The following is a 27,474-nucleotide window of genomic DNA, read 5'->3' as shown; positions in this document are numbered from 1 at the left end:
GGGACATGATGAGTAAATGCAACATTGGTGGCCTGGATTGAATCCTGGAAAAGAAAAAGGGTGTTGATGGAAAAACTGGTAAAATCCAAATAAAGTCAGAAGTTCAATTAGTATTGATAGTATTGTACCAGTGTTACTGTTTTAGCTTTGATAAATACACTGTGTAAGATGCTAATGTTAGTGGAAGCGAGGTGAAGGGTATATGAGGACTGTCTGCATTGTCTCTGCAACTCTTCTGTAAATCTGAAATTATTTCAAAATCAGAAGTTTTTAAGACTTTTTTTTTTTGATTTGTACCAATTTTAAAGTCTTTATTGAATTTGTTACAATATTGCTTCTGGTCTTGAGGCATGCGGGATCTTAGCTCCCTGACTAGGGATTGAACCCACACCCCCTGCATTGGAAGGTGAAGTCTTAACCACTGGACCGCCAGGGAAGTCCCCAAATCAGAAGTTTTTAAAAAAAAAAACCCTCTAACTTCTTATCCTGGGTTGGTCATCAGCTTTATCTTGAGCATTTGAGCATTATTTTATTAACTCTTGGTCCTATTTGTATCTGGCAGAAAATATATTGATTCACTTATTAAAGTTGATTTTGGAATGCGCATGTTAATATTGTTTATTTCTCTTTCCAGGGGAGGCACCTGCTGCAGAAATTTCCTCATATTTTGTGATCCTGTCTGTGTGCAGTTTAATGATATTAATAGTGTTAATTGCAAACTGTGTATCCTGCTGTAAGGACCCAGAAATAGACTTTAAGGTGAGCACAGATGGTAGGAACATTTAAAGTCATCCTCTGATACATTTACCAATAGAACGGCTGTATATCACAGTTCCTTGGGTGCAGGGGTTGGCAGATTTTTTTCTGTAGGGGCCAGATAGTAAATATTAAAGTTAAATAAAGAGCTATTGTAAATAGTAAATACTGTGGGCCATACAGTCTCTGTCACGGCTACTCAGCTCTCAACTCGGTCATTGTGGCCACGTGAGCCACAGACAGCATGGGAACAGGTGGTCACCACTGTGTGCCAGTGAAATCTCATGTACAGAATAAAGTAGGTGGTCTGGATTTGGCTCACTGGCTGCAGGTGCTGGCCCTGCCTCAGAGCATCATTGACAGTAGCCACTTGCCTGTTTTAATTTAAGTTTTGTCAAGTGAGGAATAAGGAATGGTGATTGAATTCACTTGCTATAAGGCCTATAAGGAGAAGCAGGCTGGTTTTGATTTTTTTCCAAACTATGTGCTGGTGAATTTGTGGTTGTTGAGATCATTGAGGCCAGTGTGTTTTGTGCGTGAGGAAGAGCATCTTTCAGTTTACCTCGAGCCCTGAGTTCCCTAAGGAGGAGAAAAGAAGGGTGCCAGTTGTAAAGCTTGCCCAGGGTGGGGGGTGGAGGTGGGGGAGGTGATAATATAGAAGGACTGTTGTCGTAGCTGCTGAGGATGGGTGGAGTCTGCCAGAAACCAGCTGGGATATCCCCTCTAGAACTTAGTGCTGGCCTGTGTTAGGGCTCAGTGAAGACTTATTAAAAAGGAGTACATAAAAGAAGGGAAAAAAAGGAATGTGCACATGCAGAGGAAATGGTCTTTAATATAGAGCTTTACCAACTGGACTAGGGCTGTCCAGGAGTCCTGAGGACTGTGGTTCAAATCAGGGGAAAACCTTTCTCGTGGACGTGTGGACCTTATTTCTCGAGCCTCACACCTGTTTCTGTCGTGTGTTCCCTTTACCTTGGGTCTGGTGGCAGCTCTGAGGAGAGAAGATGTGCTGTCCCTTTGGCTGGACGCCAGTGTTATACACACAGAGGATGGAGGGTGGAGGACGGATGGGGGTCTGGGGGAAAGGCTCATGAGCACAGGTCATTTTCTTTAGAAGATTTCACTCCAGACATGGAGGACATGAGCGCCTAGGCCCTCGGATCAGTGCAGACACTGCTGTGGGAACCCAGCAACTGCACCACACGGGGGCACAGAGGTGGGCAGAGAATCCGTGTCCCTTGACTGTCAGTCTTGCTGAGGGACTTTGCACAGACACCTGGCCCTTTGGGGACAAAGATAAAGCCTGATCAGTGTTTCTGAAAATGAAAGCCAGTTTCTCTCTCACATGACGGTACCTCATTCTTGCCTTGAATTGTTCTAACCCCCCTGACGCTTAGTGTGGACCCAGGGCATATGACGACACAGATTCAGGGAGGGTGTGTTTTTATCGGGCTTCCCCAGGTGATTCTGATGCAGGCGGCTCAGGGACCACACCGTACAGAGGATCCTCTCCAGCTTCCAGACTGTAACTGAAGAAGAGTGTCACCATCTATCATTCGTGGGTTTCCTTTAGACTTAGAAGTGTGGCGTTTCAGAACTGAATGGTTCCTGGGAAGTCATTTACAGGCCAAGAAGCTGCAGTTTTTTACGAGTGACCTGGTCTTCTCTCACGACCCCATTGTTGTTATTGTTGTTATTATACTGTTGTTGTTGTTGTTTTTATTGTTGTTGTTATACTGTATTACTTCTGTGAATCTTTAGAATCATCTGCTGCCTAATGGTATATCCTGCCACTGCCAAGGTTAGGAGTGATGGGTGAAGTCTTTTTTTAGGAATGTCCGAAGGGGAAATTGGACAAAGCTGTTCTGTTTAGAGGTGACCTCACAGATTGAAGTGTCCTGCTCTCCCCTCCCCCGATACAAATAGTGATAGTGTCCTAATGCATTTGACAACGTGTATGACATATATAAGAATATGCCCTCTCGCATGCATGTGAGAGCATAAATGTTATATCAGAGAAATCCACCCTTGCAGCTTTCAGCTTCTCCCTTGCATGGGGGCGGGTGGGGTAGAGGGAGGTCGTAGAAAAGGGAGCTGTGTAGACGAGTAGAAAACAGTCTCTTTCAGCTTCTGTCATGGCGCCTGGTGGGGTAATGCTCATTAATTATCTGAATGAAAGACCTTGATAATTATCTGTATCTATGTTAAATTAACATGGACACCAAGGTAGGCCCAGCTCACTGGAATGATGATAGGAAGAGTCAGGATAGCTTTCTGCTGGACAGTCAACTTAAAAGGTTTCCACAGCTTTATTGGTGCAGCCTCAATATTAAAGTTGCCATCTTTAGAAAGCTGGATGTTCTTAGAATGTTCATTGCACTTATGTGATACAGAGTTTAATACTGACCTTCCTGGTTCAGATCCTGATGATTTTTTTACCCAGTTTAATAATTTATCCATTATTACTCTTGCCAGAGAAATAGGACTCACTTAAAAATATCTTTTCTGAGTCTTTTAACTATCTTTATTTTGACTGAGATCACACAGCAACTAGAAGTACATATACAATTGAAAAATAAATGTTTTGATTCAATATGCAGACGGATTTGTGAAAGTGAATAATAGTAATAAAAAGAATACCTTAAACTATAGTAACTTAAAAATAAAATTTTGAAACTGGAAGAGTATTTCCATTTTAAGTTCCAGGGTCATTTTAGAAAACTTTGCATTTAACTTCAAGTTATCAGTTTAAAAAATTACATAAAATATGTATAATTTATTTTCAGATCTCATTTATTCTGCTATTTTGAGTTGGAGAACACAATTACATATGCTTTTTACTTGAAGTCAGTACAAATTGGAAAAAAAAATTATGGCAGTGTGTTCCAAATGAGTGAATAAATGTTCATATCTTAAATGTTAGCAGATGTTTTTGGTATTTACTCTCAAGCTGATTCATATTAGATACAACATTGCTCATCCTTTATTTTAGGAATTTGAAGATAATTTTGATGATGAGATCGATTTCACACCACCAGCAGAAGATACTCCCTCTGTTCAATCCCCAGCAGAAGTTTTCACACTTTCAGTACCAAATATTTCACTACCAGCTCCATCACAATTCCAGCCTTCTGTAGGTAAGACCTTCCCTCCTGATGTCATGTCTCCATGAATAATTTCTGAGCAGTGAGAAAGGGAGCCTTGCTACTGATCATCAACAATTGGGCTGCCTGCCTCCTCTGCGTGCTAATTTTTCCTCCCTCTGCTCTCTGGTGAAGCTGAGTTCCAGCACTCAGGCCCATTGCACTCCTGCAGAAGCTGAGTCCTTTCCTTTTGGACCTTGGCTCTGGCATAAGAGTAAATTGGTCTCCTCGATTCTTCAAAATGGAATTCTCTGACAGAGGCTCCTGGCCTCTGTATTGGTAGACAGGCTTCTCTGCCAGTTCTCGACACTGCCTGTCTGGCTGAGTAGGACACTGCTGTTTTCTACTGGGATGTCCTGCATTTGGGGAGGAGAGGTATATTTGGATATTACTTTCCATGCTAAGATAGAGGATAGAGGTTTCATTAGTTGTTAATTAATTTCTTATTATAAAATAGAATATCACTAGTGGTTCAATAATTAGGGATTTCTAATACTGCTGAGAAGGTTCTTTAAGTCTTTGTAGGTACCAAGCCTGCCTTGGTACTGCACACACAGCGGTGTATGGTTAGGGCAGTATAAACTGAACAGTTGATTAATATTGCTATAGGCTGTATTAAAAAAAAAAGCTAGCTAAAACATGACACAGCTGGTGTGTTTCATACAAAATACTTGTATATGGTGTGAGGTAATGATCCAGGTTAATTCTACAGGTGGATAGCTAGTTGTCCCAGCAACAAGTTTTGAGGAGACGGTTCTTCCCCCCTTGAATTGTCTTGGCACCCTTGTTGAAAATCAGTTGACCATATTCGTTTAGGTTAATTCCTGGACTTTTAGTTGTATTCCATTGATCTATATGTCTATCCTTATGTCAGTACCACACTGTTTTGATTATTGTAGCATTGTAGTAAGATTTGAAATTCGGAAGTATGTGTCTTCCAACTTTTTTTTTTTTCTAGATTGTTTTGGCTATTCTGAGTCCCTTGCAATTCTATATGAATTTTAGGATCAGTTTTTCCATTTCTGCAAGACAGGCCACTGGAATTTGTGTGTGTGTGTGTGTGTGTGTGTGTGTGTGTATGGGCACGTGTGCGCCCATGCATGCATATCATTTGATTCCCTTCTCATTCCCTTTTGTGTATATTTTTTATATTTTTAAAAAGTGATTATAATGGAATTACAATTACCTTAAATTTATAACAACTGAGTTTGAATTTATAACAACTGAATTTATATTCACCAGCATATAAAACCTGTTCCTTCCCTTTATGTTGCCACACATTACAGCTTTATACATTGTGTGCCCATTAACATAGATTTATTGTTGACCCTTGAACAATGAGGGGGTTAAGAGTGCTGACCCACACCCCACACAACCACCACCCCCAGCCCTGCACACAGTCGAAAATCTGTGTATAACTTTATAGTCGGCCTTCTGTATCCATGGTTCTGCATCCAACTGTGGATTGTGTAGTACTATAGTATTTATTGAAAAAAATCTACATTTAAGTGGACCCGTGTAATTCAAACCTGTGTTGTTCAAGGGTCAACTATATAATTTTTTAATGCGTTTGTCTTTTAAGTCATATAAGAAATAAAAAGAGGAGCTACACACAAAAATACAGTAATACTGGCTTTTATTTTACCTATGTAGTTACCAGAAATCTTTATTTCCTCATGTGACTTCTAGTTACTCTTTAATGTCCTTTTATTTTAGCCTGAAGGACTCCCTTTAGCATTTCTTATAGGGCAGGTGTACTGGCAGCAAACTTCCTAAACTTGTTTATCTGGGAATGTCTTAATTTCTCCTTCATTTTTGGAGGACGGTTTTGCTAGGTATAGAATTCTTGGTTGATGGTACTGTTCTTTAGTACTTTATATGTGCCATCCCACTGCCTTCTGGCCTCCATGGTTTCTGATGAGACATGGAATTGTTATTGAAGATCTTATTGAAGATCCCTTGAACGTAATGACTTGTTCTCTCTTGCTGCTTTCAAAATTCTCTATCTTTGGTTTTTGATACTTCGATTATAATGTGTCTTGGTGTGGATCTCTGAGCTTATCTTACTTGGACTTTGTTGAACTTCTTAGATGTATAGATTCATGTTTCTCATAGATTTGAGACATTTTTTACCATTATATCTTCAAGTATTCTTTCTGCTTCCTTTTCTCCCTCATCCTCTGGGGCTGTCATTATATGTATGTTGGTCTACTTGATGGTATCCCACAAGTCCCTTAGACTTCATTCATTAATGTTTTCATTCTTTTTTTTCCCTGCTCCTCAGATTGGATAATTTCATTTGACCTCCCTTCAGGTTTACTGATTATTCTGTCTGCTCAAATATGTTGTTGAAACCCTCTTGTGATTTTTTTTTTTTTTTGGTTATTGCACTTTCAGCTCCAAAATTCTATTTGGCTTCTTTTAATAATTTCTGTCACTTTATTGGTCTCCTCTATTTATTGGGATATCATTCTCTCAGTTTCCTTTGGTTCTTTGTCTGTGGTTTCCTTTAGCCTTTTCAGCGTTTTTAAGACAGTTGATTTAAGGTCTTGTCCAGTAAGGCCAATGTCTGTTTTCTCAGGGACACTTTCTTTTAAATATCTTTTGTACCAGTGCATGTAGCATTCTTTGTTGTTTTTTATTTGGTTTGTAATTTTTTGTTGAAAACTGGACATTTTGAATAAGGTGCAAAAAAAGAAGAAAATAGAAAGGAAACAAACGACAGATGCTGTCTAGGTCCTGGCAGACTGGCTCTGTGTTGGGGCAAGTCCTCAGCCTGGCCGCTGACAGCTCTGCCTTAGCCTTCACTTCCTGCTTTGCTGAGCATGAGACTTGCCAGAGGTGAAGCCTCTGTTCTTTTCAGGTCTCTTCTGAGTGTGTGTGCTTCCCTGGGCATGCACGTGGCTCTCTAAGTTCCCCTGTTTGTGTAATAATAGCTTTTTTTAAAAAAGCCCATATCCCCCCAAACCCCCCAAATTTCACTGGGCTTTTCTGCTAAAGCTCCAGCCTGTCTATTATTGCCTCAGTTGTTTTTTTTTTTTTTGCCCCAGGCAGCAGCACCTTGTCCACTTGGCTTTCGTTGTTTTTGAGGCACGTGAAGCCTCTCCATCCTGATAGAGCCCAAGTTAGGTGGAACAAGGGGCACTACTGCAGCAGGCCTTCCAGGAAACCCCAGTCAGGTCAAAAAGAAGCACAGTTCCTGGGGAAGAAGGTCACTATGCTCCCTCTGGAACCAGCACCCACTCTGGCACATGGGCCATCTTTAAGATGTGCTGCGAGGGAGGTAGGACATGGGTAAATTAAAGGCCACAAAGCAAGTCTCCCTGTTTCAGTGGCCTTCCTCCTGGTTCTCTTTGGTTGCTATGAACCTTTACCACCCTCCAGAGTTCTGATAAGGTTGATGCTGACAGTTTTTTGACAAGATTTTCAGTGTTTCTAGGGAGGGACAGCCCTGGAGGTCCCTACTCTGCCATAAGAGTAAGGACTGAGTAAAGGCCAGTGAGGTGGTGGTGACTGGTGGTGACTGGTGGTTATAGTAGGGTAGTTGGTCAGAGGATTCAGTGCAGGAGCTTAAAGTCAGGGTAGGATACTCATTCACAAATACTGTCAGTTTTAAAATTTGAGACCGTTTTGGCATTATTAGTTTGAGAGAGATGTTTTATGTATTTATTTCTACCTTTATTATCACAAATGTTAAATTTATGTTGGTGTTTGTACTTTATAGGTTATATATTTAATATTTATTTCAGTTAAATACTTATCTTTAGTTTTCAATGTTCTTTTTCCTACAGAAGGTTTGAAGTCTCAAGTTGCCCGCCACAGTCTAAACTATATACAGGAAATTGGAAATGGCTGGTTTGGAAAGGTAAAGTTTGTTCACTTTCATTTTTTCCCCTCCTACTTATACTGTTTAGAATTTAAAGCTAATTAAGACTTGTGTTACGTGACATTCCACATACTGTCTACACACTATGGTACCTATTGAATTTCTCCATTGGCCCCTGAAACCATGTGGAAGTGTGAGCGTCAGCATTCCTGGGTGTGTGAGTTTTTCCAAGAAGGTCTTTTATTTCTATATCAGAGACTTTTCTAGTTGTTGGCAGACAACGGTAAGAAGGGAAAAGAGATGGGAATTTTAGAAGCTTTTTGTCCTTCTCAAATTATTTGTTTCTTCTTTCTTTTCCCCCTTCCCTTATGACACTTAAACCACTTTATAATAGACGGATAGTACGGTTATAATGAAAAGCATTGTGAAGAACTCTTGTGTTTCTCGTAGCCTGTCAAGTGACCTATAATATCGTGCTTTGTCGATCTTTTTACCACAGAAGGAATGATCTTTTTATAACAACTATTTCTATGATGGAGCAATCATTCTTTGTAAAAGGGTGTAACTGAGTGATCATTGCATCATAAGCAGGGCAGTCACGACCAGAAGATGTATTTGCTCTGTAGTCAACCATCTCATGCTTCTTGTCTTTCCGATAAGAGTTGTTTGTCCTGTATCTTTCATGTCGTCCAAACTTTATTAGTTACCAGATCTTCTAAGCCATTTAGCAAAACCTATTATGTGTCAGACGTTGTTCTTGGTGCTGGGAGTACGATGTGGAGGAAGATGGTAAAGTCCTGGCCTGTGGAGTCCTGGGAATGTAGCAGCAAATGAGATGGAACCCTTGCCCTGTCAAAGCTGAAATTTCTAGTTGGGGCTGGGGGGTGATCAGACAGTAAACAGTCAGTGGTAGGAGACAGGCTCAGAGAGGGGTAGGGGAGCCAGGGGACATGAGGTATTTCCTGCATTTAGAGACTTTGACTTTTCCTCAGAGGGGGCTAGGAAGGTACTCCAGGATCTGGGGATGAGTGATATCACCTGGCTTACGGGTTGAGAGGATCGCCATGTTGTAGAGGGCCACGGGGAAGCAGGGAAATTGGTAAGAAGGCTGCCGCAATTGTCTAGGGACCTGGATAATAGCATGGAGAGGTCAAGGTTCTAACAGGAGCACACAGGACTTGGGATGGAGCAGATACGGAGTCTGGAGAGGGAAAGAAGTTAAGGATGACGACTTACGACCCGATTGGCAAGAAGCATGGAGTTGCTGTGAACTGAGATGGAAAAGACTAGGGAGAAGCAGACGTGGGGGAGGAAGATGGGTTCACTTTTGGATACATCAGGGGTGAGATGGCTCTCAGATGTGCAAATGGAGATACCATGTAGGCAGTTGGAAATGCAAATTGAGAGTTCAAGACAGAGATATAAACTTGGGAGAACTCAGTATAGAGGTGGTACTTGAGGCTAGATGAAATCACCGAGAATGCTAACACAGAGGAGAGGGGGAGGCACAAGGACCGAGCCCTGAGGCCCTGCAGTGGGGAGATCAGCACAGTCAGGGAGACCCTGTGAGGGAGACTGAAGAGTCAGCCAGTGAGTAGGAGAGGGCACAGGAGAGAGGAGCATTATTCTGAAGGTCTGAGGAGGAGCTCCAGAAGATGAATTGCAGTAGATGCCGCGGACACACTGAGCAAGATGAAGGCTGGGAGAATTAGGACCCAGCAGCATGCAGTGCATGGTATCCTCAAAAGATTCAGTCCTTGTGACCTCAAAAGGGCCATGTCACATCCTCACGTGTGGTGGGTTCCAGGGAGAAATTGGAGATAGCACATTTAGACAACTCTGTTGAGTTTTAATCTAAAAGGGAACAGAGAAATTATGAGCTGTTTGGGCCCATCCAAGGGCCAAGGGAAGGTTTTTTGATTGTTTTTTTTTATAGTATATGCTGCTATTTTAGCATGTTTATATGGGAGGGGGGACTGATACTGTGGGAGGGGGTGTAAGCGTAGAAGGGATCCATAGCATTTTTGTAGGACTTGGTCTTAGGCACAGAGACAGTTTCTCTCCTGAAATGGGAGCAGAAACAGGATGTGTACACAGGTGCAGGTGGATTTGGTGTTAAAATGAGCAGGTTCACTTCTGATCATTTTATTCAGTAAATAGAAGGCCCGTTTGAAATGCAGAAGTGAAAAGATGTACATGAAGTTTGAACAGGAGGAGAAGGTGGGAAGGTATATCAACTGGGGGAAAGGGAGGGGTGGTGAGCAGTGCTGAGGACCCTCACAGATTTAAAATGAGACCACTCATCATGGCTTTCGTCTGCTTTTGATGCTTTTTATTGTAGGCAAGTAGATGGAGTTAAGCAGCAGTGAGGCTTGGCTGAGCTAATAGACCTCAGTGAGAGGGCGCAGGGGTGATGGGAGTGAAGGGTCATGGGCTCTAAGCTGTCAGGGAGGGTAGCGGGGCCTGCAGTCAGGACAGGAGGGTGGAAAAGCGGGATCATTAGTGGATTGGGGGGCAAGTTGTGCACTTGTTGGATTAGACTGTTGAAGTAAGTGAGCTGGAAATCGAAGGACGAGTAGAGAAGAAGTTAAAATTCAAGGTTTTGGACATAACATAATTACTAGCTAGGTCTAGACCCCTGGGAGTGTTTGCTGAGATGGGGTCGTAGGAAAGATGAGCGGGAGTGAGGTCAGAGAACTGAGAGGTCCCGGTGTTGAGTGAATAGTCCCTGCCGATGTTGCCCTCCAAGGATGACAACAGTGCTGGCGACAGAGAGAGAGACAGTGAGCCAGATCATTGCACTGGGCCTCTAGTTATTCTCCCCTGTTTGCAAATCGACACCGTGGACGTGTTAGGCTTGTTATATCTGTGCAAACTGGTTATTTGAAACAGAGAATATGGCTTAGTTAATTATCAGAGTTTCCTGTTCTATGCATTTTTCTGCCCTTATATTCCTAATATAACATTAAATTCTGTTTAGGTTCTTATTCTCTATTTTCAGGGCATTAAAATTAATCTATTTTATAAAAATATAAAAAACCTATTTTAAAAGGAAGCCTTTTAGTTTTGACCATTCTCAAATTAGATAAAAATCTTTACTTCATCATCATTTTCATCTTAAATATTGTATTTTGGAGTGCCTTTGTATTGTCCTATATTAATACTTAATATATCACTTGTAGCTTGTTCTTATTTTCATTTGCATTTTGTGTTCTGTTAACTTCAGTGGAGTGTTTTTTCCCTGTGTTTTGACTGAAGCTTTAGTACAAGATAAAGGCCTGGAATAACTGGCATGCCGTGGATTTTTAATGCAATGATAGTTTGTACACTGGCTGTTTGTCAGTTTACTTTGTCCTATGTGAAGTAGACATAACAAAATAACACAACTCAGTTGAAGTGTTTTTGAGAAATATTTGGGTTATATTTGAACCAAACTAATAAATTACTTTTCTGTAATGTCATTGGCAATTTCCGTGAAAGTATAAAACATTTTTAAGTAAATAGAAAAGAAGTACATATAAATATATGAATGTTGTGAAAGTCTGATGACTGTTTTAAAACTTAAGGAAAATATTTTAGCTTTCCAAGCTTTTCGTGAGGTAGTATTTAAAATAATAGAAAGCCATCTGACTGTTGCTTAATTTGTTTTCCTGTATTCCATTTCCTGGTAAGTGTAACATACTTCTTTATCATGTTGATGGAAGTGAAGTGAAAAACTATTCTTTGGTTTTAGGTGCTCCTTGGAGAGATCTACACGGGCACTAGTGTAGCGAGAGTAATAGTGAAGGAGTTAAAAGCAAGTGCGAGCCCAAAGGAACACGATACTTTTTTGAAAAATGGAGAACCATACTAGTAAGTAAACTGTAACGAATGTTTTGTAAACGTGGTCTGTGGTCTGTTGAAAATCAGGTGTTTAAAACGCCTTTGGGATTTCTGCTTGTAAAATACAAAATTTAAATAAGATCCAGAGTCTCATAAGACCCAAAATGTCCAGGTTTCAGCTGAAATCACTCATCTTTCCAAGAACCAAGAGAACTCAACTCAAGTAAGAAAAGACAACAGATGGTGGGAATGTAAATTGGTGCAGTCACTATGGAAAACAGTATGGAGATTCCTCAAAAAACTAAACGTAGAGTTGCCAAATGGTCCAGCAATCCCACTCCTGGTCAGGTACCCAGACAAAACTCTAATTCAAAAAGATACATGCACCCCTCTGTTCATAGCAGCACTGTTCACAATAGCCAAGACATAGAAACGACCTAAATGTCCATCGACAGAGGAGTGGATAAAGAAGATGTGGTACGTTATATACAATGGAATACTACTCAGCCATAAAAAAGAATGAAATAATGCCATTTGCAGCAACATGGATGAACCTGGAGATTATCAAACTAAGTGAAGTAAGTCAGACAAAGAAAGACAAATATCATATGATATCACTTATATGTAGAATCTAAAATATGACACAAATGAACTTGTTTACAAAACAGAAACAGACTCACAGATATAGAGAATAGGCATGTGGTTACCAAGTGGGAGGGGGCCAGGGTAGGGATAGACTGGGAGTTTGGGATTAGCAGATGCACACTGTTATATATAGAATGGATAAACAACAAGGTCCTACTGTTACAGCACAGGGAACTATATTCAATATCCTGTGATAAACCATAATGTAAAAGAATATGAAAAAGAATATATATACATTTACAACTGAATCACTTTGCTGTACAGTACAAATTAGCACAACATTGTAAATCAACTATACTTCAATAAAATAAACACACACAAAAAATAGAAAAGACAACAGATACCAACACCAAGATGACAGAGGTGTTAGGATTATCTGACAAGGATTTTAAAGCAGCTGTTGTAAAAATGCTTCAATGAGCAATAAATTATAGTACCCTGGGGCTTCCCTGGTGGCATAGTGGTTAAGAATCCGCCTGCCAGTGCAGGGGACATGGGTTTGAGCCCTGGTCTGGGAAGATCCCACATGCCGTGGAGCAACTAAGCCTATGCGCCACAACTACCGAAGCCTGCATGCCTAGAGCCCCTGCTCTGCAACAAGAGAAGCCACCGCAATGAGAAGCCCATGCACTGCAACAAAGAGTAGCCCCCGTTCGCCGCAACTAGAGAAAGCCCGTGTGCAGCAATGAAGACCTAACGTAGCCAAAAATAAAATAAATAAATAAATTTATATTGAAAAAAAATTATAGTACCCTTGAAACAAATGAAAAAAGCAAAGTTTCAGCAAAGACATAGACTACATAAAGAAGACCAAAGTGGATACTTTAGAACTGAAAAATATAATAATCAAAGTAAAAACTCAGTGGATGAGTTCAACAGCAGAATGGAGAGGACAGAGGAAAAAATCAGTGAAGTTGAAGATAAAACAATAAATATCGCCCAGTTCAAACAACAAAAAGAAAATAGGTTTAAAAAAATGAAAAGTGCCTCAGGGACTTGGGGGACTTAAACAAAAGATCAAGACATCCCAGATTGAAAGGAGATAGAAAGTGGATAGAAAAAGTATTTGAAGAAATATTAATTGGAAAATGTTCCACATTTTGAAAAGACAAACTTACAGATTCATAAGTTGATCAAATCTCAAACAGGATAAACCCAAAGAAATTCATGCCAACACACATCATAATCAAACTTCTGAAAACGAAAGACAAAAAAATCTCAAAAGCAGGGAGAAAGAAACACCACCTCACCTGTAGGGGGGTTACACTGGAAAAGAGGAGAAGTCTCAAATCAATAACCTAAGCTCATACTTTAAAGGACCAAAAAAAGAGGAGCAAGCTGAACTCAAAGCAAACAGAAGGAGTAGATATTAAAGATAAGAGCAGAGGTCGATAAAAGTGAAAACAGAATAACAGTAGATAAAAATCATTGAAACATAAAGCTGGCTCTTTGGAAAGAATAAAATTGACAAACCTCTAACAAGACTGACAGAGAGTAAAAGAAGACACAGATTCCTAATATCAGGAATGAAAGAGACCCTACAGACATCAAAAGGATAATAAGGGACAAACAGCTCTACGTATATATATATTTGACAACTTAGATGAAATGAACCAATTACTCAAAAAGCACAAACCACCACAACTCACCCAATATGAAATAGGTTATTTGAATAGACCTATAATCATTGAAGAAATGGAGTTTGCAACTTAAAAACTCTGAAAAAGAATCCCCAGGCTTAGACAGTTTCACCAAGCATTCTACAAAATGACTAAAGATGAATTAATGCCAATTCTACACAATATTTTCTAGAAAATAGAAGAGGAGGGAACACTTCCTAACTCATTTTATGAAGCCAGTATTACCCCGATACCAAAACCTGACAAAGATAGCACAAAAAGGAAAACTATAGACCAATATCTGTCATCGATGTTGATGCAGAAATTCTAACCAAAATATTAGCAAATATATAAAAAGCTATATATCATGACCAATTGGAATTTATTCTAGGAATGCTAGTCTGATTCAGTATTGGAAAATCAATCAGTGTAATCCACCATAATTACTGGGTAAAGAAGAAACATCACATGATCCTGTCAGTTGGTGGAGAAAAACATTTGACAAAACTCCACACTAATTCTTGATAAAAACTCTTTGAAAGCTAGAATTAGATGAGAATCTCCTCCACTTATTAAAGAACATCTACAAAAAATCTACATCTAGCATCATACTTAATGGTGAAAGACTGAATGCTTTTATCCCTAAGATCAAGAAAGACGTAGATGTTCGCTCTCATCCCTGCTATTCAATAAGAGCCAGAAGTTCTAACTAGCTCAATAAGGCAAGAAAAGGAAACATTCAGAAGCCTGTAGATCAGAAAGAAGGACATAAGTGTCTGTGTTTATATGCAGAAAATGTTTATGCAGAAAATCCCAAGGAATCTCCAAAAAAAAAAAAAATCCCCTAGAACTAGTAAGAGAATTCAGCAAGGTTGCAGGATGCATGATCAACATACAAAAGTCAGTTTTTTTTCTGTGTACTATCAGTGAACGTGTGGAAACCAACTTTTAAATAAAATAACTTTTATATTCACTCAAAAACAAAAAAGAAATACTTAAGTACATGTACAGGACTTGTATGCTGAAAACTATAGAAACTGATGAAAGAAATCAAGGTCTAAACAAACGAAGAGACATACCATATTCATGGGTTGGAAGATTCGTGAAGATGTCCATTCTTCCCAGTCAGATTCCTGCAATTCCTTTCAAAATCCCAGCAAGATTTTAAAAACCTATATACAAGGTTATTCTAAAATTATATATAAAGGCAAAAGTAGAATAGCCAAAACAATTATGAAAAATAAGAATAAAAATTGGAGGAATCATTTGACCCAATTTCAAGACCTCTCATATAGCTACATAATTAGGACTGTGTTTTTGGCAGAGAGATAGACAAAACTCAACAGTAAAAAACAAAAATAAACAATCCAAAAGACATCAAGTGACACCAAAGAGGATCTATGGATAGCAATGAGAAGATGAACATCATTAACTAGGGTAATTACGATCATGATGAGAGACCACTTCACAAGTATTAGGAAAGCTAAAATAAAATGGCAACGATACCAGATGCTGGTGAGGACGTGGAGAAACTGGATCTCTCACACATTGCTGGTGGGAATGTAAAATGGTACAGCCACTTTGGAAAATAGTTTGACAGTTTGTTAAAAAACTAAACATACACTTACCACTGTATGTATTAGTCAACGTTCTCCAGAGAAACAGAGCTGGTAGAATCTGTAGATAGATAGCTGGTTGGATGGATAGATGGATAGATAGATGGATGGATGGATAGTTGGATGGATGGATAGATGGATGGATGGATGGATGGAAAGATGGATAGATGGATGGATAGATAGATGGATGGATGGATGGATGGAAAGATGGATAGATGGATGGATAGATGGATGGATGGATAGATAGATGAATGGATAGAGGGATGGATGGATGGATAGAGAGAGATGGATGGATGGATGGATGGATGGAGAGATAGATAGATGGATGGATGGATAGCGAGAGAGAGATAGATGGATAGATAGGTAATTTATTTTAGGGAAATGGCTCATGCAGTTATGGAGACTGGCAAGTCTGCAGGGTGGACCAGCAGGCTGGAGACCCAGAGCAGAGCCACTGTTCAGTTCATGTCCAAAGGCCATCTGCTGGCAGAATTCCTTCTTCACTGGGTGCGGCTAGTCTTTGTTCTTTGGACAAAGCCCACCCACATTTTGGAGCACCGTCTGCTTTTACTGAAAGTCCACTGATTTAAATGATGATCTCATCCAAAAACACCCTCACAGAAGTGTCCAGAATAATGTTTGACCAAATACCTGCACTGTGGCTCAGCCAAGTTGACAGAAAATTAACCATCACATCTTGTAACCCAGCTGTTGCACTCCTAGGCATTTATCTCATAGAAATGAAAACTTATTTCCATACAAAACCTCTTGTGTGATTATTTATAGCAGCTTTATTTATAGTAGCCTCAAACTGGAAAAACTAAAATGCCCTCCATAGGTGACCGGTTAAACAAACTATGGTCCATCCAAGCCATGGAATCCTGCTCAGCAGTAGAAGGGAAGGGACTGCTGATGCAGGCAGTGACTCGGGTAATCTGGAGGGCATTGTGTTGAGTGAAAAAATCAATCTCAGAAGGCCACATACTGTGTGATTTCATTTACATAGTATTCTCAAAATGAGAACATTATAGAAAAGGAAACCAGATTCGTGGTTGCCAGGGCTGAGGAATGGTTGGGGGCAGCGGCGGTGTGACTATAAAGGGGTAGCATGGGAGATCTTCGTGGTGGGGGGCAGTTCTGCATTTCTGTTGAGTGGTGGTTGCACAAATCCACACATGTGATAACAGGACTTGGAAGCACACACCGCACCCTAGTGACAGGGCCCTAGTTTCGGGATTGCACTGATTGTGTCAGGCGTCACCAGTGGGAAAAACTGGGTGAAGGGAACATGGGACCTCTTTGTACTATCTTTGCAACTTACTCTTAATTCATTATTGCTTCAAAATAAAGTTTTGAAGTTTAAAAAACCATTTTGGCGTATCTTTTTTTTTTTTTTAACTTTGTTTTGGACAAAATATTTTCCAAAAAGAGTTTGTGTGTACTGTGATTTATGAAAATAGTATATAAGCTAGATAGCCTAAGAGGTAACTGAGTATTTTATTATGTGGGTTGAAATGCTCATTGAATATAGTTTGCCTTCTTTTAAACGATGCTTCAAAATGATATCTATAAAGTTAAATTACTAAAGTTAAAGATTCTTATGTTAGGAGATGTTTTAATTTGTGAAAATGTTTGCCTGATTGGCTTTGAATTACTTAATCATTACATAACTTAGAATACATCTGTTAAATAGAATCTTATTATGCTCTTTTCAGTTGATCATATTTAAATCGTTAAGAATGTTAAATTTGCGGTTACTGTTTGAACAATTTTACTAGCCTGCTCCCTCATGAACAATACTATGACTTTTATTTTTACCAGTATTCTTCAACATCCAAATATTCTTCAGTGTGTTGGACAGTGTGTAGAAGCAATCCCCTATCTTCTGGTGTTTGAGTTCTGTGACTTGGTAAGTTTTCAGTAGAAATTCAAAGTCAAGTATTCAAAAGTTTTTTACCAAAGTGTTTTTGACAGATGGAAATGCTGGATGAGGGACTGCTTTCACTTCTGTCCCAGCTAGTTAATTCCAAAGAAAAATTATTAATAAACTCGATATATTAGCTTTCAGTGGGTTATGTTATAGTAACCCCCCCAAATCTCAGTGGCTGATAAGAGCAAAGTGGTTCTCATTGGCTGTGGGTCAGCTGCAGCTCTGCTCCAGGCTATGTTCACCTCTACCCCAGGGTCAGTGTTTTATTCTATCTGTAGATGCTGGGGAGAAAAACGTGTTTTCTGGTGATCTGTACAGTATGTCTGTATGCATCTTTTGGGTCAAGTTTATGAGGCTGTTCAAATCTCTTGTATCCTTCTGATTTGTGGGGAGGGGGCAGGGATAGAGGGAGCCTGGGTCAGTTTTCTATGAGTTATTGAGAGGCATGTTGAAATTTCTTGCTCTGATTATGGATTTTCCTTATTTTTCCTTATAGTTCTAGTTGTTTTGCTCTGTACATTTTGATACCCTGCTGTGTCAGGGATCCAAATTTAGAGTTGATATAACTTCCTTAATTTGAAACTTTTATCATTATGAATGCACTCTCTTTAAGATTAAAAGCATTACTGAGGATTAAGTCTGTTTTTATTGATGTTAATGTAGTTATGCCAGCTTTCTTTTGGTTAGAATTTGCCTGGTTTATCTCTGTCAATCCTCTTCTCTGGTTGACATCTCTTGTAATTAGCTTACGGTTAGAATTTTATTAACCTGTCAGTCTCGGTCACTTAACATGGAATAGGTCATCCAATTATGTTTATTGTACCTACGAGATATTTGGAATGTTATGTGCCTGTTGTGTATTATTTTTTTACCTATTTCAACTTTTCTTTTTTGCTTTTTTTCTAGCCTTCTTTTAGATTCTTGAATTTTTTTGTTTGTTTCAGTTTTCCCCATCTACTATTTTAGATACTGTTTCTTAATTTTGTGTATGGTTACACTAGAAGTTACAACATGCATATTTAGTGTAACAAGGTCTAAAATTAATCAGTATTTTAACCCTTCTCCAGAGATGCTGGGACCTCGTAAAGCTCTCTCTCCATGTAAGGAAACCAGAGTTAATCCTACTTTTCTGTGCCCTCCCCACGTTTTCCCCCGTCATGGAGGGTGCTTCCTGATTGAACACTTGGTGTAGAAAGGCAGCGTGCTGTTCTCAAGGGACCCAGAGAGAAAACTGGCCATTGTCCTCTAGGTCTCCTACTTAGAGGAAGCAGACACGTGATAATTGCCATTTAGCCTGATTATTTAATAGAGGCACGAGAATGAAGAGGAAGGAGTTCACAAGGATGTTTCTCATAGTTTTATTGCGTAGCTGGTTTTGATTATCTCAGAATTATCAGAGCTATGGTATGTATGATCCTCACTTATCATAATACGAAAATAACTCCTTTTAGTCTAGCTCTTGGTGACCAGTATGATAGGTGACACAGCATGTGAGGAAAGAAGACCAAAGATGCATTTTTATGTGATGAGACAAGTCTGCTTGTCAGAGTTCTGCTTTTCTGAGACATTTAATGGTATCTTTTTTGGGTCCCTAAGCTCCTGATATTGATTATAAATAAAAATGGGAACGTTCTTCATGAGTGACTGTAACAGAAATAACAGCAGGAATCACCATCTTCTTGAAGTAGCACGTTTCCAGGCTAATCGAGGTGGTTTATAAAACTAGCTCATGTACTTTGGCATTTTCTTATTCTTCACCCTGTTTGTCCATTCCTGAAAGTTTTACTAGACAATGTTGTTGTTTTTCCTGGAATAGTAAAAGCTTAATGTTTTCTTCTAAGTGGGTTCAGGTAATGGGTTTAGTTTTAGTGCTGTTCTAATTTGCTTTTTTTTGTTTTTTTATTTTTGTCTGCATTGGGTCTTTGTTGCTGCGCGCGGGTTTTCTCTAGTTGCGGTGAGCGGGGGCTACTCTCATTGCGGTGGCATCTCTTGTTGTGGAGCATGGGCTCTAGGCGCGAGGGCTTCAGTAGTTGTGGCACATGGGCTCGGTAGTTGTGGCTCTAGAGCGCAGGCTCAGTAGTTGTGGCTCATGGGCTTAGTTGCTCTGTGGCATGTGGGATCTTCCCGGACCAGGGCTCGAACCCGTGTCCCCTGCATTGGCAGGCGGATTCTTAACCACTGTGCCACCAGGGAAGCCCTCTAATTTGTTTTTAAATGAAGCTGCCTGGTTTTCTTGGGAATAGTTTATACCTTATAAAGAAACACTAAGACATCACAAAAAACACAAACAACTCCTTTACAATTACCATGAATGACCCAGTATTGACAAGATTGTATTACTGTCATTGTACAGACATTATTTTTATGTAAATATGATAAATACATGTTTTTCGTTAAGTCAACATTCTTTTTTTTTTTTAATTTTATCTATCTATCTATTTATTTATTGGTTGTGTTGGGTCTTCGATGCTGCGCACGGGCTTTCTCTAGTTGTGGCGAGCGGGGGCTGCTCTTCGTTGCGGTGCGTGGGCTTCTCATTGCAGTGGCTGCTCTTTGTTGTGGAGCACGAGCTCTAGGCATGCAGGCTTCAGTAGTTGTGGCTCGCGGGCTCTAGAGTGCAGGCTCAGTAGTTGTGGCGCATGGGCTTAGTTGCTCTGCGGCATGTGGAATCTTCCTGGACCAGGGCAGGATCCTGAGTCCCCCACACTGGCAGGCGGATTCTTAACCACTGCGCCACCAGGGAAGTCCCCAACATTCTTTTTATAGAATTTTTCCCTCGTACTTTTCTATCTCAGATTCAAATGCATATTCTCCAAGTACTTACACTAGACTAAGTATTCAGAACATACATATTAACTTACCTACATTTCTGTTGGCTTTCATGTTTTGGGATGAAGATTATGGATACAGCCCTCCAGAATTAGGAAATGTGACTTCTTGAAACACATTTTATGTGACTCTCGTAAGTCATGTTCACTCTCCTCAGTCACTCCTGAAGGCTGAACATCTAGAAGGAGCCCTCATCCCCACCAAAAGCTTTCACTGGCAGTGCAGAGCTAATAGCCATTTTTATTTAAGTGCACTGCCCAAAGGTACATTGATCAATAGTAAAATTAAAAAACAATAATTTTTCTCCCCGAAATTAAAATAGAATTTCCACATGATCTGGTAATTTCACTTCTAGGTACATATATCCAAACAGTTGAGAGCAGGGTCTCATTTTCTTTTCTTTCTTTCTTTTTTTTTTTGATGTGGACCATTTTTAAAGTCTTTATTGAGTTTGCTACAATATTGCTTCTGTTTTATGTTTTGGTCTTTTGGCCTCGAGACATGTGGAATCTTAGCTCCCCGATCAGAGATCGAACCCGCACCCTCTGTATTGGAAGGCGAAGTCCCAGCCACTGGACCGCCAGGGAAGTCCCTGGGTCTCATTTTCATGCCCGTGTTCACAGCAGCATTATTCACAGTAGCCACGAGGCAGAAGCAGCCCAGGTGTCCATCAGTGGTTGAACAAATAAAATTGGGTCCATCCATACACTGGAGTATTATTCAGCCTTAAAAAGGAAGGAAATTCTGACACATGCTGCAATATGGAAGAACCTTGAGGTCATTGTGCTCAGTGAAAGAAGCTAAGTCACAAAAACACAAATACTGTAGGATTCCACTTATATGAGGTCCCTGGAGTGGTCAAACTCACGGAGACAGAAGGTAGAAGGGTGGGTGCCAGGGGCTGGGGGGAGGTGGGGATGGGGAATTAGTGTTTAATGGGGACAGACTTTCAGTTGGGAAGAGGAAGAGAGTTCTGTGGACGGACGGTGGTGATGGCTGCACAACAGCGTGAGGGTACTTAATGCCACTCAGCTGTACACTTAGAAACACTTAAGGTGGTCATTTTATGTTACGTGGTTTTTACCACACAAAAGACATTGTTAATTACCTACTATTATGGAAGGGGCTGTACCGCTGTTAAGTATACTTGGAGGAGGCTGGTATGCCCTTGGGAAATCTGTCAGTCAGCACTTGGAATGTCCAGCCTCATATCAAGGTAAAGGCCGTTAACCCAGGGAGCCCCCTACCTTGCCCGGCAGTGATGTCACATTTATCTCCGAGGGCGGTTTCGTTCTTATCATCTCTGGACCCTAGTAAGTTGCAGAGGGACCAGCTCCTGGGCAGCGAGGGCTGGGCCTTGACCGGGGGCACTGGCCCTGCAGTTAGGTCCTCGGGGCTCAGTGTGTGCAGAGACCAGGTGGCAGAAACGGTCAGCTCGTGTCAGCCCCGTGAGCCATGGAGGTGCCTTCCTGCCTGGACTGCAGGGGCGTTCCCAGCACACCCCAAAGCCTGGCTTCACCTGAGCCCTGCTCCCAGCCTGGATGCCCCAGAACCCTCCCAGAAGGAGGCCAGACTGAGCAGAGGGGCGTCATTCAGGGCAAAAGCACCTTCTGGCCAGGGTCCAGAGGCCAGAGGCCTGTAGCCAGCATTGGTAATCAGCAGCTGCAGCCACAGTGAAAGGAGCCACTATCTTCACATGTTCTTAGTAGGTCAGGAGCTATTGAGTGAATGTTGGCCTCTTCCGTCGTCACCAGGCAGTGATCATGCTCAGCGATAACATCTTTTAAGGAGAAAGGAGAGAATATTTTCACACTTACTTAAGTCATTCCTTGTGAGATGGAATTACCAGTCTCTGAAAAGCACTTTATCTTAGAATTTTTATGAAAGAAAATGAAAACTCTTCTGAGTTTGGTAGCTGGACCAGAGTCAACTGATGTGTACTGCTGATGGTGCAGTGTTCGTGAGGGGAGAGATCACTGCAGCATGTTGTGTGTAACTTGTGGCCATAGGAGGTACACCGTGCTCTCACACGTGCTCTCACATGTCTATGCGGGCAAGATTGTTCGGGGGTAAGGGTCACTCAACAGAAATGTATGAGCACCTGTTGAGTACAAAGAGCTGTGCCCGGTGCTCCCGGGAACACGGGTGAGTCACCCTGATCCTGCCTTTCCTGCCTGTAGAGCCAGGCGGGCCTGCCTTCAGATGCAGGTCCTGCCACTTACTTGTGTATCACCTTGGGGACCTCTTTAAGCCTCAGTGTAGACATCTGTAAAATGGGGGTGATACTGCCCACCCTGTAGGCATAGTAGGTGCTCAGGAAGTGGTAGTTATTTTTATTCATTTTTAGTTTCTTAATTGATAATTTAAAGGTTTGAGTAGTTCTGTGTAGCAATTCTAACTAGGCTCACTGGCTCCTTTGGGAAGGCTTCACAAAGGAAGTGGTGTTTGGTCTGAGTGTGGACAGGTGGGTGGATGGACTTTCCTCAGCAGGAAAGGGTCATAGGAACAGCGTGAGCCAGGCAGGGAAGCTCAACTTTGCATGTGGACCGGGGTGTGGTGGGGGGCGATAGATGGTCCCACGGTGGGTGGCGTGGGGACCGGGTGAGAGAGCACTGCGTTAGGAGAGGCTGGTTGGCATCCGCTGGGAAAGATCAGCTGGAAAGGTGACAAGCAGAGACCAACTACTTGGAGGCCAGACTGCAGGCCCAGGTGATAAAGACAAGGAAGTAGATCACCTCCACTCCGTCTTATCTCCTGTGAGAGTCAGCAGTTTCTTCCTCTGTCACCGGACTCCGAAGCAAGAGATGATAGTCTTTTCTTTGCAAGGGAGCGATCTTGGTGTCGTGTACAGATTTCCACAGTCCTCTGCGTGCCGGGCTTGCTTCAGCCGCTCAGGAGAGGCAGGGATGCAGGGTCCCGGGCTCCCAGGACTGTGGGAAGCTTGGCCGCTGCCCACACAGGGGTGGCGGTGTGAGGAGGGAGGGCTCCGACCTGTGCCTTGTGCTGGGCCTGAGGTGTTTGCTTCTCCTTCACTGAGTCTTCTTGACTCAGTCTTCTTCGTTTTACAGATTAGAAAACCGGGCTGCAAGAGATGAAGGGCCTCTTGGGGCCACACCCATGCCCGACCTCAGGACCAGGCTTTCTGTCTTCTCTTCTTTGGTTAATTGACTTGCCTGATGTCACATGATTGCTTGTGGCAAAGTGGGGATTTTAACTGATGACTTCATTTTATTCTATATACTTCTATATCAGGTAGTTTAATGGCTGTACATTTGTCTTCCACCAGTGGGAAGCCTCCATTTTCGAATTGGCCTTTTGTACAGAAAATGCCTAGTCCACGCACGTGTCTTATTTGTAAATGAGTTCGTTACGTAAGCCCATGCCCTGGGACCCTCCCATGCAGAGATGGGTGGTGTGTCCCTGCCACTCGGGAGCGGCAGTAGAAAAGAAAGGACATGGGCTTACCGTGGAACAGAGGTGCACATAGACGGTGTCTCTCACTCGGAGCCAGCAGGAGGGACACGTGCAGAGCAATGACACGGCATCATCAGGCTTGAAATGGGGGGCGGCTGGTAGGGGCGGCACATCCCCGGTCCCCGGGCCCTGCCAGTGGCTCCACTTCCCCACACGTGGCTGCTGCCCTGGGCCCCGAGGCCCTGGCTCTTTGTGAAAATAGATCCGGGCCTTGGTGATGGGTTGGATGTGGGCATCTAGGGAGAGAGGAAACTCAAGAATGAGGACTTTGGTTTTGGCCTGCTCCACTGGGAAAGCGGTGATGCCATTTCCTGAGATGGAGCAGATCGTCGGAGCTTTGCACTGGGCGTGTTAGGTTTGAGGTGCCTCTTAGGGCATCTAGGGAAGGGTGTCGAGTCCGCAGCTGGACAGATGAGTCTGGGGCTCAGGAGGTGGAGGGGTCTGAGCCAGAGAAATGTATGAGAGGTGATTTTCAAAGCCACAGGGTGATAGGATCACCCGGGAATGAGTGTCACGGTGAGGAGGCATGAGGACCACAGACAGAGCCCTGGGCGTGCCGACGCCTACGGACCAGTAAGGGGGAAGGTCCAGCACAGGGGCCCCAGAAAGGAGTGGCCGGTGAGCTCGGAAGAAAGCCAGGAGACCGGTGGGGAAGGAAGGGACGGGCCCCTCACTTGGTCCTGCCCAGCAGGAGTAGCTAGAGCCCAGCCTGTTGGGGGGTGGGGGGTTCGAGAGAGATTGGGGGGCCAGGAGGCAGGCCAGCCGGCACAGACCCGGCTTTTGAGGCGTCTGTCCGTGAAGAGGGGAGGGAGGTGGGGTGGGAGCGGGAACCGGGTTTGGAGGCAGAGGGGCGCTTGCTGGTTCTTTGTGGGATTCACCTGAGAGGTATTTGAGCAGAGAAGGGATGGGCTCAGGGAGAATAAACCGTGATAACAGAAGGTGCTGTGCAGGTGTGGATGTTGGGGGGCGGGGCGGGACTCGAGTGGTGGAGGGAAAAGTAGGCGCAGTCAGAGGGCTTGAGGGAGTTAAGAAACCCTCGGGCTGGGGGCGTTCCCAGGGCTCCCGCCCTACCTCCCTGTTTCATTTTGTCAGTGAACACCGAGCACGAGGCTGTTGCTGCCATTCTTTCCTCCTTTCACTCAGATTTTTTTTTTTTTTTTTTAAATCTTTAAAATTTTTGGCTGCGTTGGGTCTTCATTGCCGCGCGGGCTCTCTCTAGTTGCGGCGAGCGGGGGCTACTCTTTGTTGCAGAGCACGGGCTTCTCACTGCGGTGGCTTCTCTTGCTGCAGAGCACGGGCTCTAGGTGTGCGGCCTTCAGTAGTTGCGGCACACAGGCTCAGTAGTTGTGGCTCACGGGCTCTAGAGCACAGGCTCAGGAGTTGTGGCGTACGGGCTTCAGTAGTTGTGGCTTGCAGGCTCTAGAGCACAGGCTCAGTAGTTGTGGAGCACAGGCTCAGTAGTTGTGGCGCACGGGCTTAGTTGCTCCGCGGCATGTGGGATCTTCCCGGACCAGGGTTCGCACCCGTGTCCCCTGCATTGGCAGGCGGATTCTTAACCACTGCGCCACCAGGGAAGTCCTCAGAGTTTTGTTTAAAAACATAAATTTTCCTCCCAAATCCTTCTATTAAATGTATAAACAACTAATTTTTCAGTTATAAAGCTATTTACTTGTTGGGTTTTTACATTGTATTGAAGTTAATTCATTGTTCTCAGTGTCCTGCGAAAAGCTGGACAAAGCCCTCATGGCAGCTGATGCTGGGATTTAAGAGGACCCTTGTGAGTAACCATCTAAAGGTCTTCGAGTGACTCATTCCAAGAAGTCGGCCAAGGGGCTGCTCTGGTATCTGAGATCTTAGTATAAGCACTTTGCTGCCATCTAGTGTCATACATTTTTCTTTTTGAGTATTTTGCAGAGGGGCACAGTTTAGGGAGGATCTAAGAAATTTTTAAAACTTGGATAAAGGAAACTTTATTTTAGTTCAGAATACATTGCTGTTCTCAGTGTTTTTCTCTTCAAATAATGGACCAAAGTAATAATCCCTGTCTACTCACTAGGCATCATTAAAACATAAATAAAATAAGCCAGATATCTAAATACAGCTTTATCTGTTTTGGATAGAATGAGTCAATTTTTAGTACTTATATAATATAAAAATTTTTTCTGTAATTAAAGATTTTATGCTGATTTTTCTTTTAAATGGTGGTGCCAGGAGAGCTCTGAGGCTCTTTCTAGAACATAGAAAGAGTCCCTCTCAACCCATCACAGGTCTCACCCTTGAGAAACAGTCATCGGGCTCCTCAGTAATCGCTCATGTTTACTCCCCAGGTTAGAGATGTATTTTCTGGGGTCGAGCTCACTTTGCCTCCCCCCAGTGTGGGTTGGGAGAGGCTTTTAGTTTTTGCCAAGCTGGAAACTTTCAGAGCGTTAGCAGTCTGAAGCAAAATCCCCTTCTGTTTATTATACTTTATCTTCTAGTGAAATCTGGGGAGTGGCCTATTGTGGGGAGAAGATAACTTTAGAACAGTGAGTGGTAAGGAATATGCTTTAGGTAACCTTGAAAAATAACTACACCCACTCTGCCATTCCTGCCTTCATGGCCAAAGTCACTTGGGAAGTACTTGCTGTTTGCCCGAAGCTTCTGTTTGTTTTGAGAAGTGGCCAGATGCAGCACAGCATAATCCTACTTTTGTGTGAGGGTAGTTTTTTCCTTAGATGGATATTGCAAGAAAGGGGTTAGACAGATGCATGTAAGTGGTCATTTCACTGGTAATGTAAATAAACTTCAGCTCTTTGTTTTCATATGAGCTACCTTAATGAAAATCCCATTAACCTGTAGCCTGGTGCTTTTTGCTGGAGTTTTTCTGGGTTAATTTAATTGTCGCCCAAAGCTGGGTTTATTCCCACCACTCCCATGCTGGACAGAGCCTAGCCTGGGTGAAGGTGGGGTTGGGACGAGGAGGGACGTGTATTTTTAAAGGGGAGGGAAAGGTGTCTGTTTCTCCGCTGGAGCAGCTTGTAATTGCTAGGGGAGCAAAAGGGGAAAGCACCACATTCGCAAAGAAATAGGAGGACCGTGACGTGGGTGAGCACACACCTTGGTCCCGAGGGGGGCAGCTGCTGCCCTGGCAGAGCAGTTCACTCAGTTTGGGAGACTCCTCCACAGCTGTGTGATTGGCTTTAATTTACTGGACGTTCATTCTTATAGAATAATCGATTTGATCTATGTACTAATTTGATTTACTCACCAAATAGAATTTTCTTGACAAGTTGGTAAACTGTAGAAGTGCAGCCCCACTGTTTGTTAGCTCTGTGGCCTTGGGCAAAGTTCTTAACCTCCCGAAGCCTATTCCACATCTGGAAAGTGGTTTAAATTGTGAGAGTTATTTGAGGGTAACAGGTGTGGAAACTCCAAGAACAGTGCTTGGCACACGTTCGAAAGCTCCGGTGGTAACGGTTATTGATATCAACATTATCGTTCATATTAAGATGATGGAAACTGGGAATGAAAACAAATTTAGATTCTTGGTGTGGACCTAGAAGTTACATTAGAATGTATTTATTATTCAGTGTGGACAAATGCTAGTAAAGGAATATTGTGTTTTAAAGTTTAATTCTGGGAGGAATTTGCTATCTTCAGTAGCAGTTATAAGAAATGTATCAGAATCTTTAATTGGTTGAGAAAAATTTCCTTCCTCTGGAGTCTTTTTTGACTCAGATGTAAAGAAAAGTGAAAGCTGTTGGCTTGCTTTCTAAATTTTATTAACTGATTATATAAAGCTTAAACTTGGAATTAAATCTCATCAATAAATACT

The 27,474-nt window shown here is 42.2% G+C and overlaps 1 protein-coding gene across 3 annotated transcripts in view; it reads left to right on the top strand.

Moving 5' to 3' along the window:
- Positions 1 to 27,474, top strand: part of LMTK2 (lemur tyrosine kinase 2) — an 83,736-nt gene that overhangs the window by 27,356 nt on the left and 28,906 nt on the right. For all 3 annotated transcript variants that reach the window (XM_061208194.1, XM_061208193.1, XM_061208192.1), the window contains exons 2-6: positions 635 to 759; positions 3,749 to 3,893; positions 7,691 to 7,764; positions 11,459 to 11,577; positions 17,249 to 17,336. In XM_061208194.1, the coding sequence (XP_061064177.1) occupies positions 694 to 759; positions 3,749 to 3,893; positions 7,691 to 7,764; positions 11,459 to 11,577; positions 17,249 to 17,336 (492 nt within the window). In that variant the 5' untranslated portion in view covers positions 635 to 693. The remainder of the gene's footprint in view (positions 1 to 634; positions 760 to 3,748; positions 3,894 to 7,690; positions 7,765 to 11,458; positions 11,578 to 17,248; positions 17,337 to 27,474) is intronic.

The sequence above is a fragment of the Eubalaena glacialis genome, chromosome 13 (genome assembly GCF_028564815.1).
Source record: "Eubalaena glacialis isolate mEubGla1 chromosome 13, mEubGla1.1.hap2.+ XY, whole genome shotgun sequence".
Taxonomy (NCBI): domain Eukaryota; kingdom Metazoa; phylum Chordata; class Mammalia; order Artiodactyla; family Balaenidae; genus Eubalaena; species Eubalaena glacialis.
The sequence above is the reverse complement of the archived record's forward strand: the minus strand, read 5'-3'. Positions and strand labels throughout refer to the sequence as shown.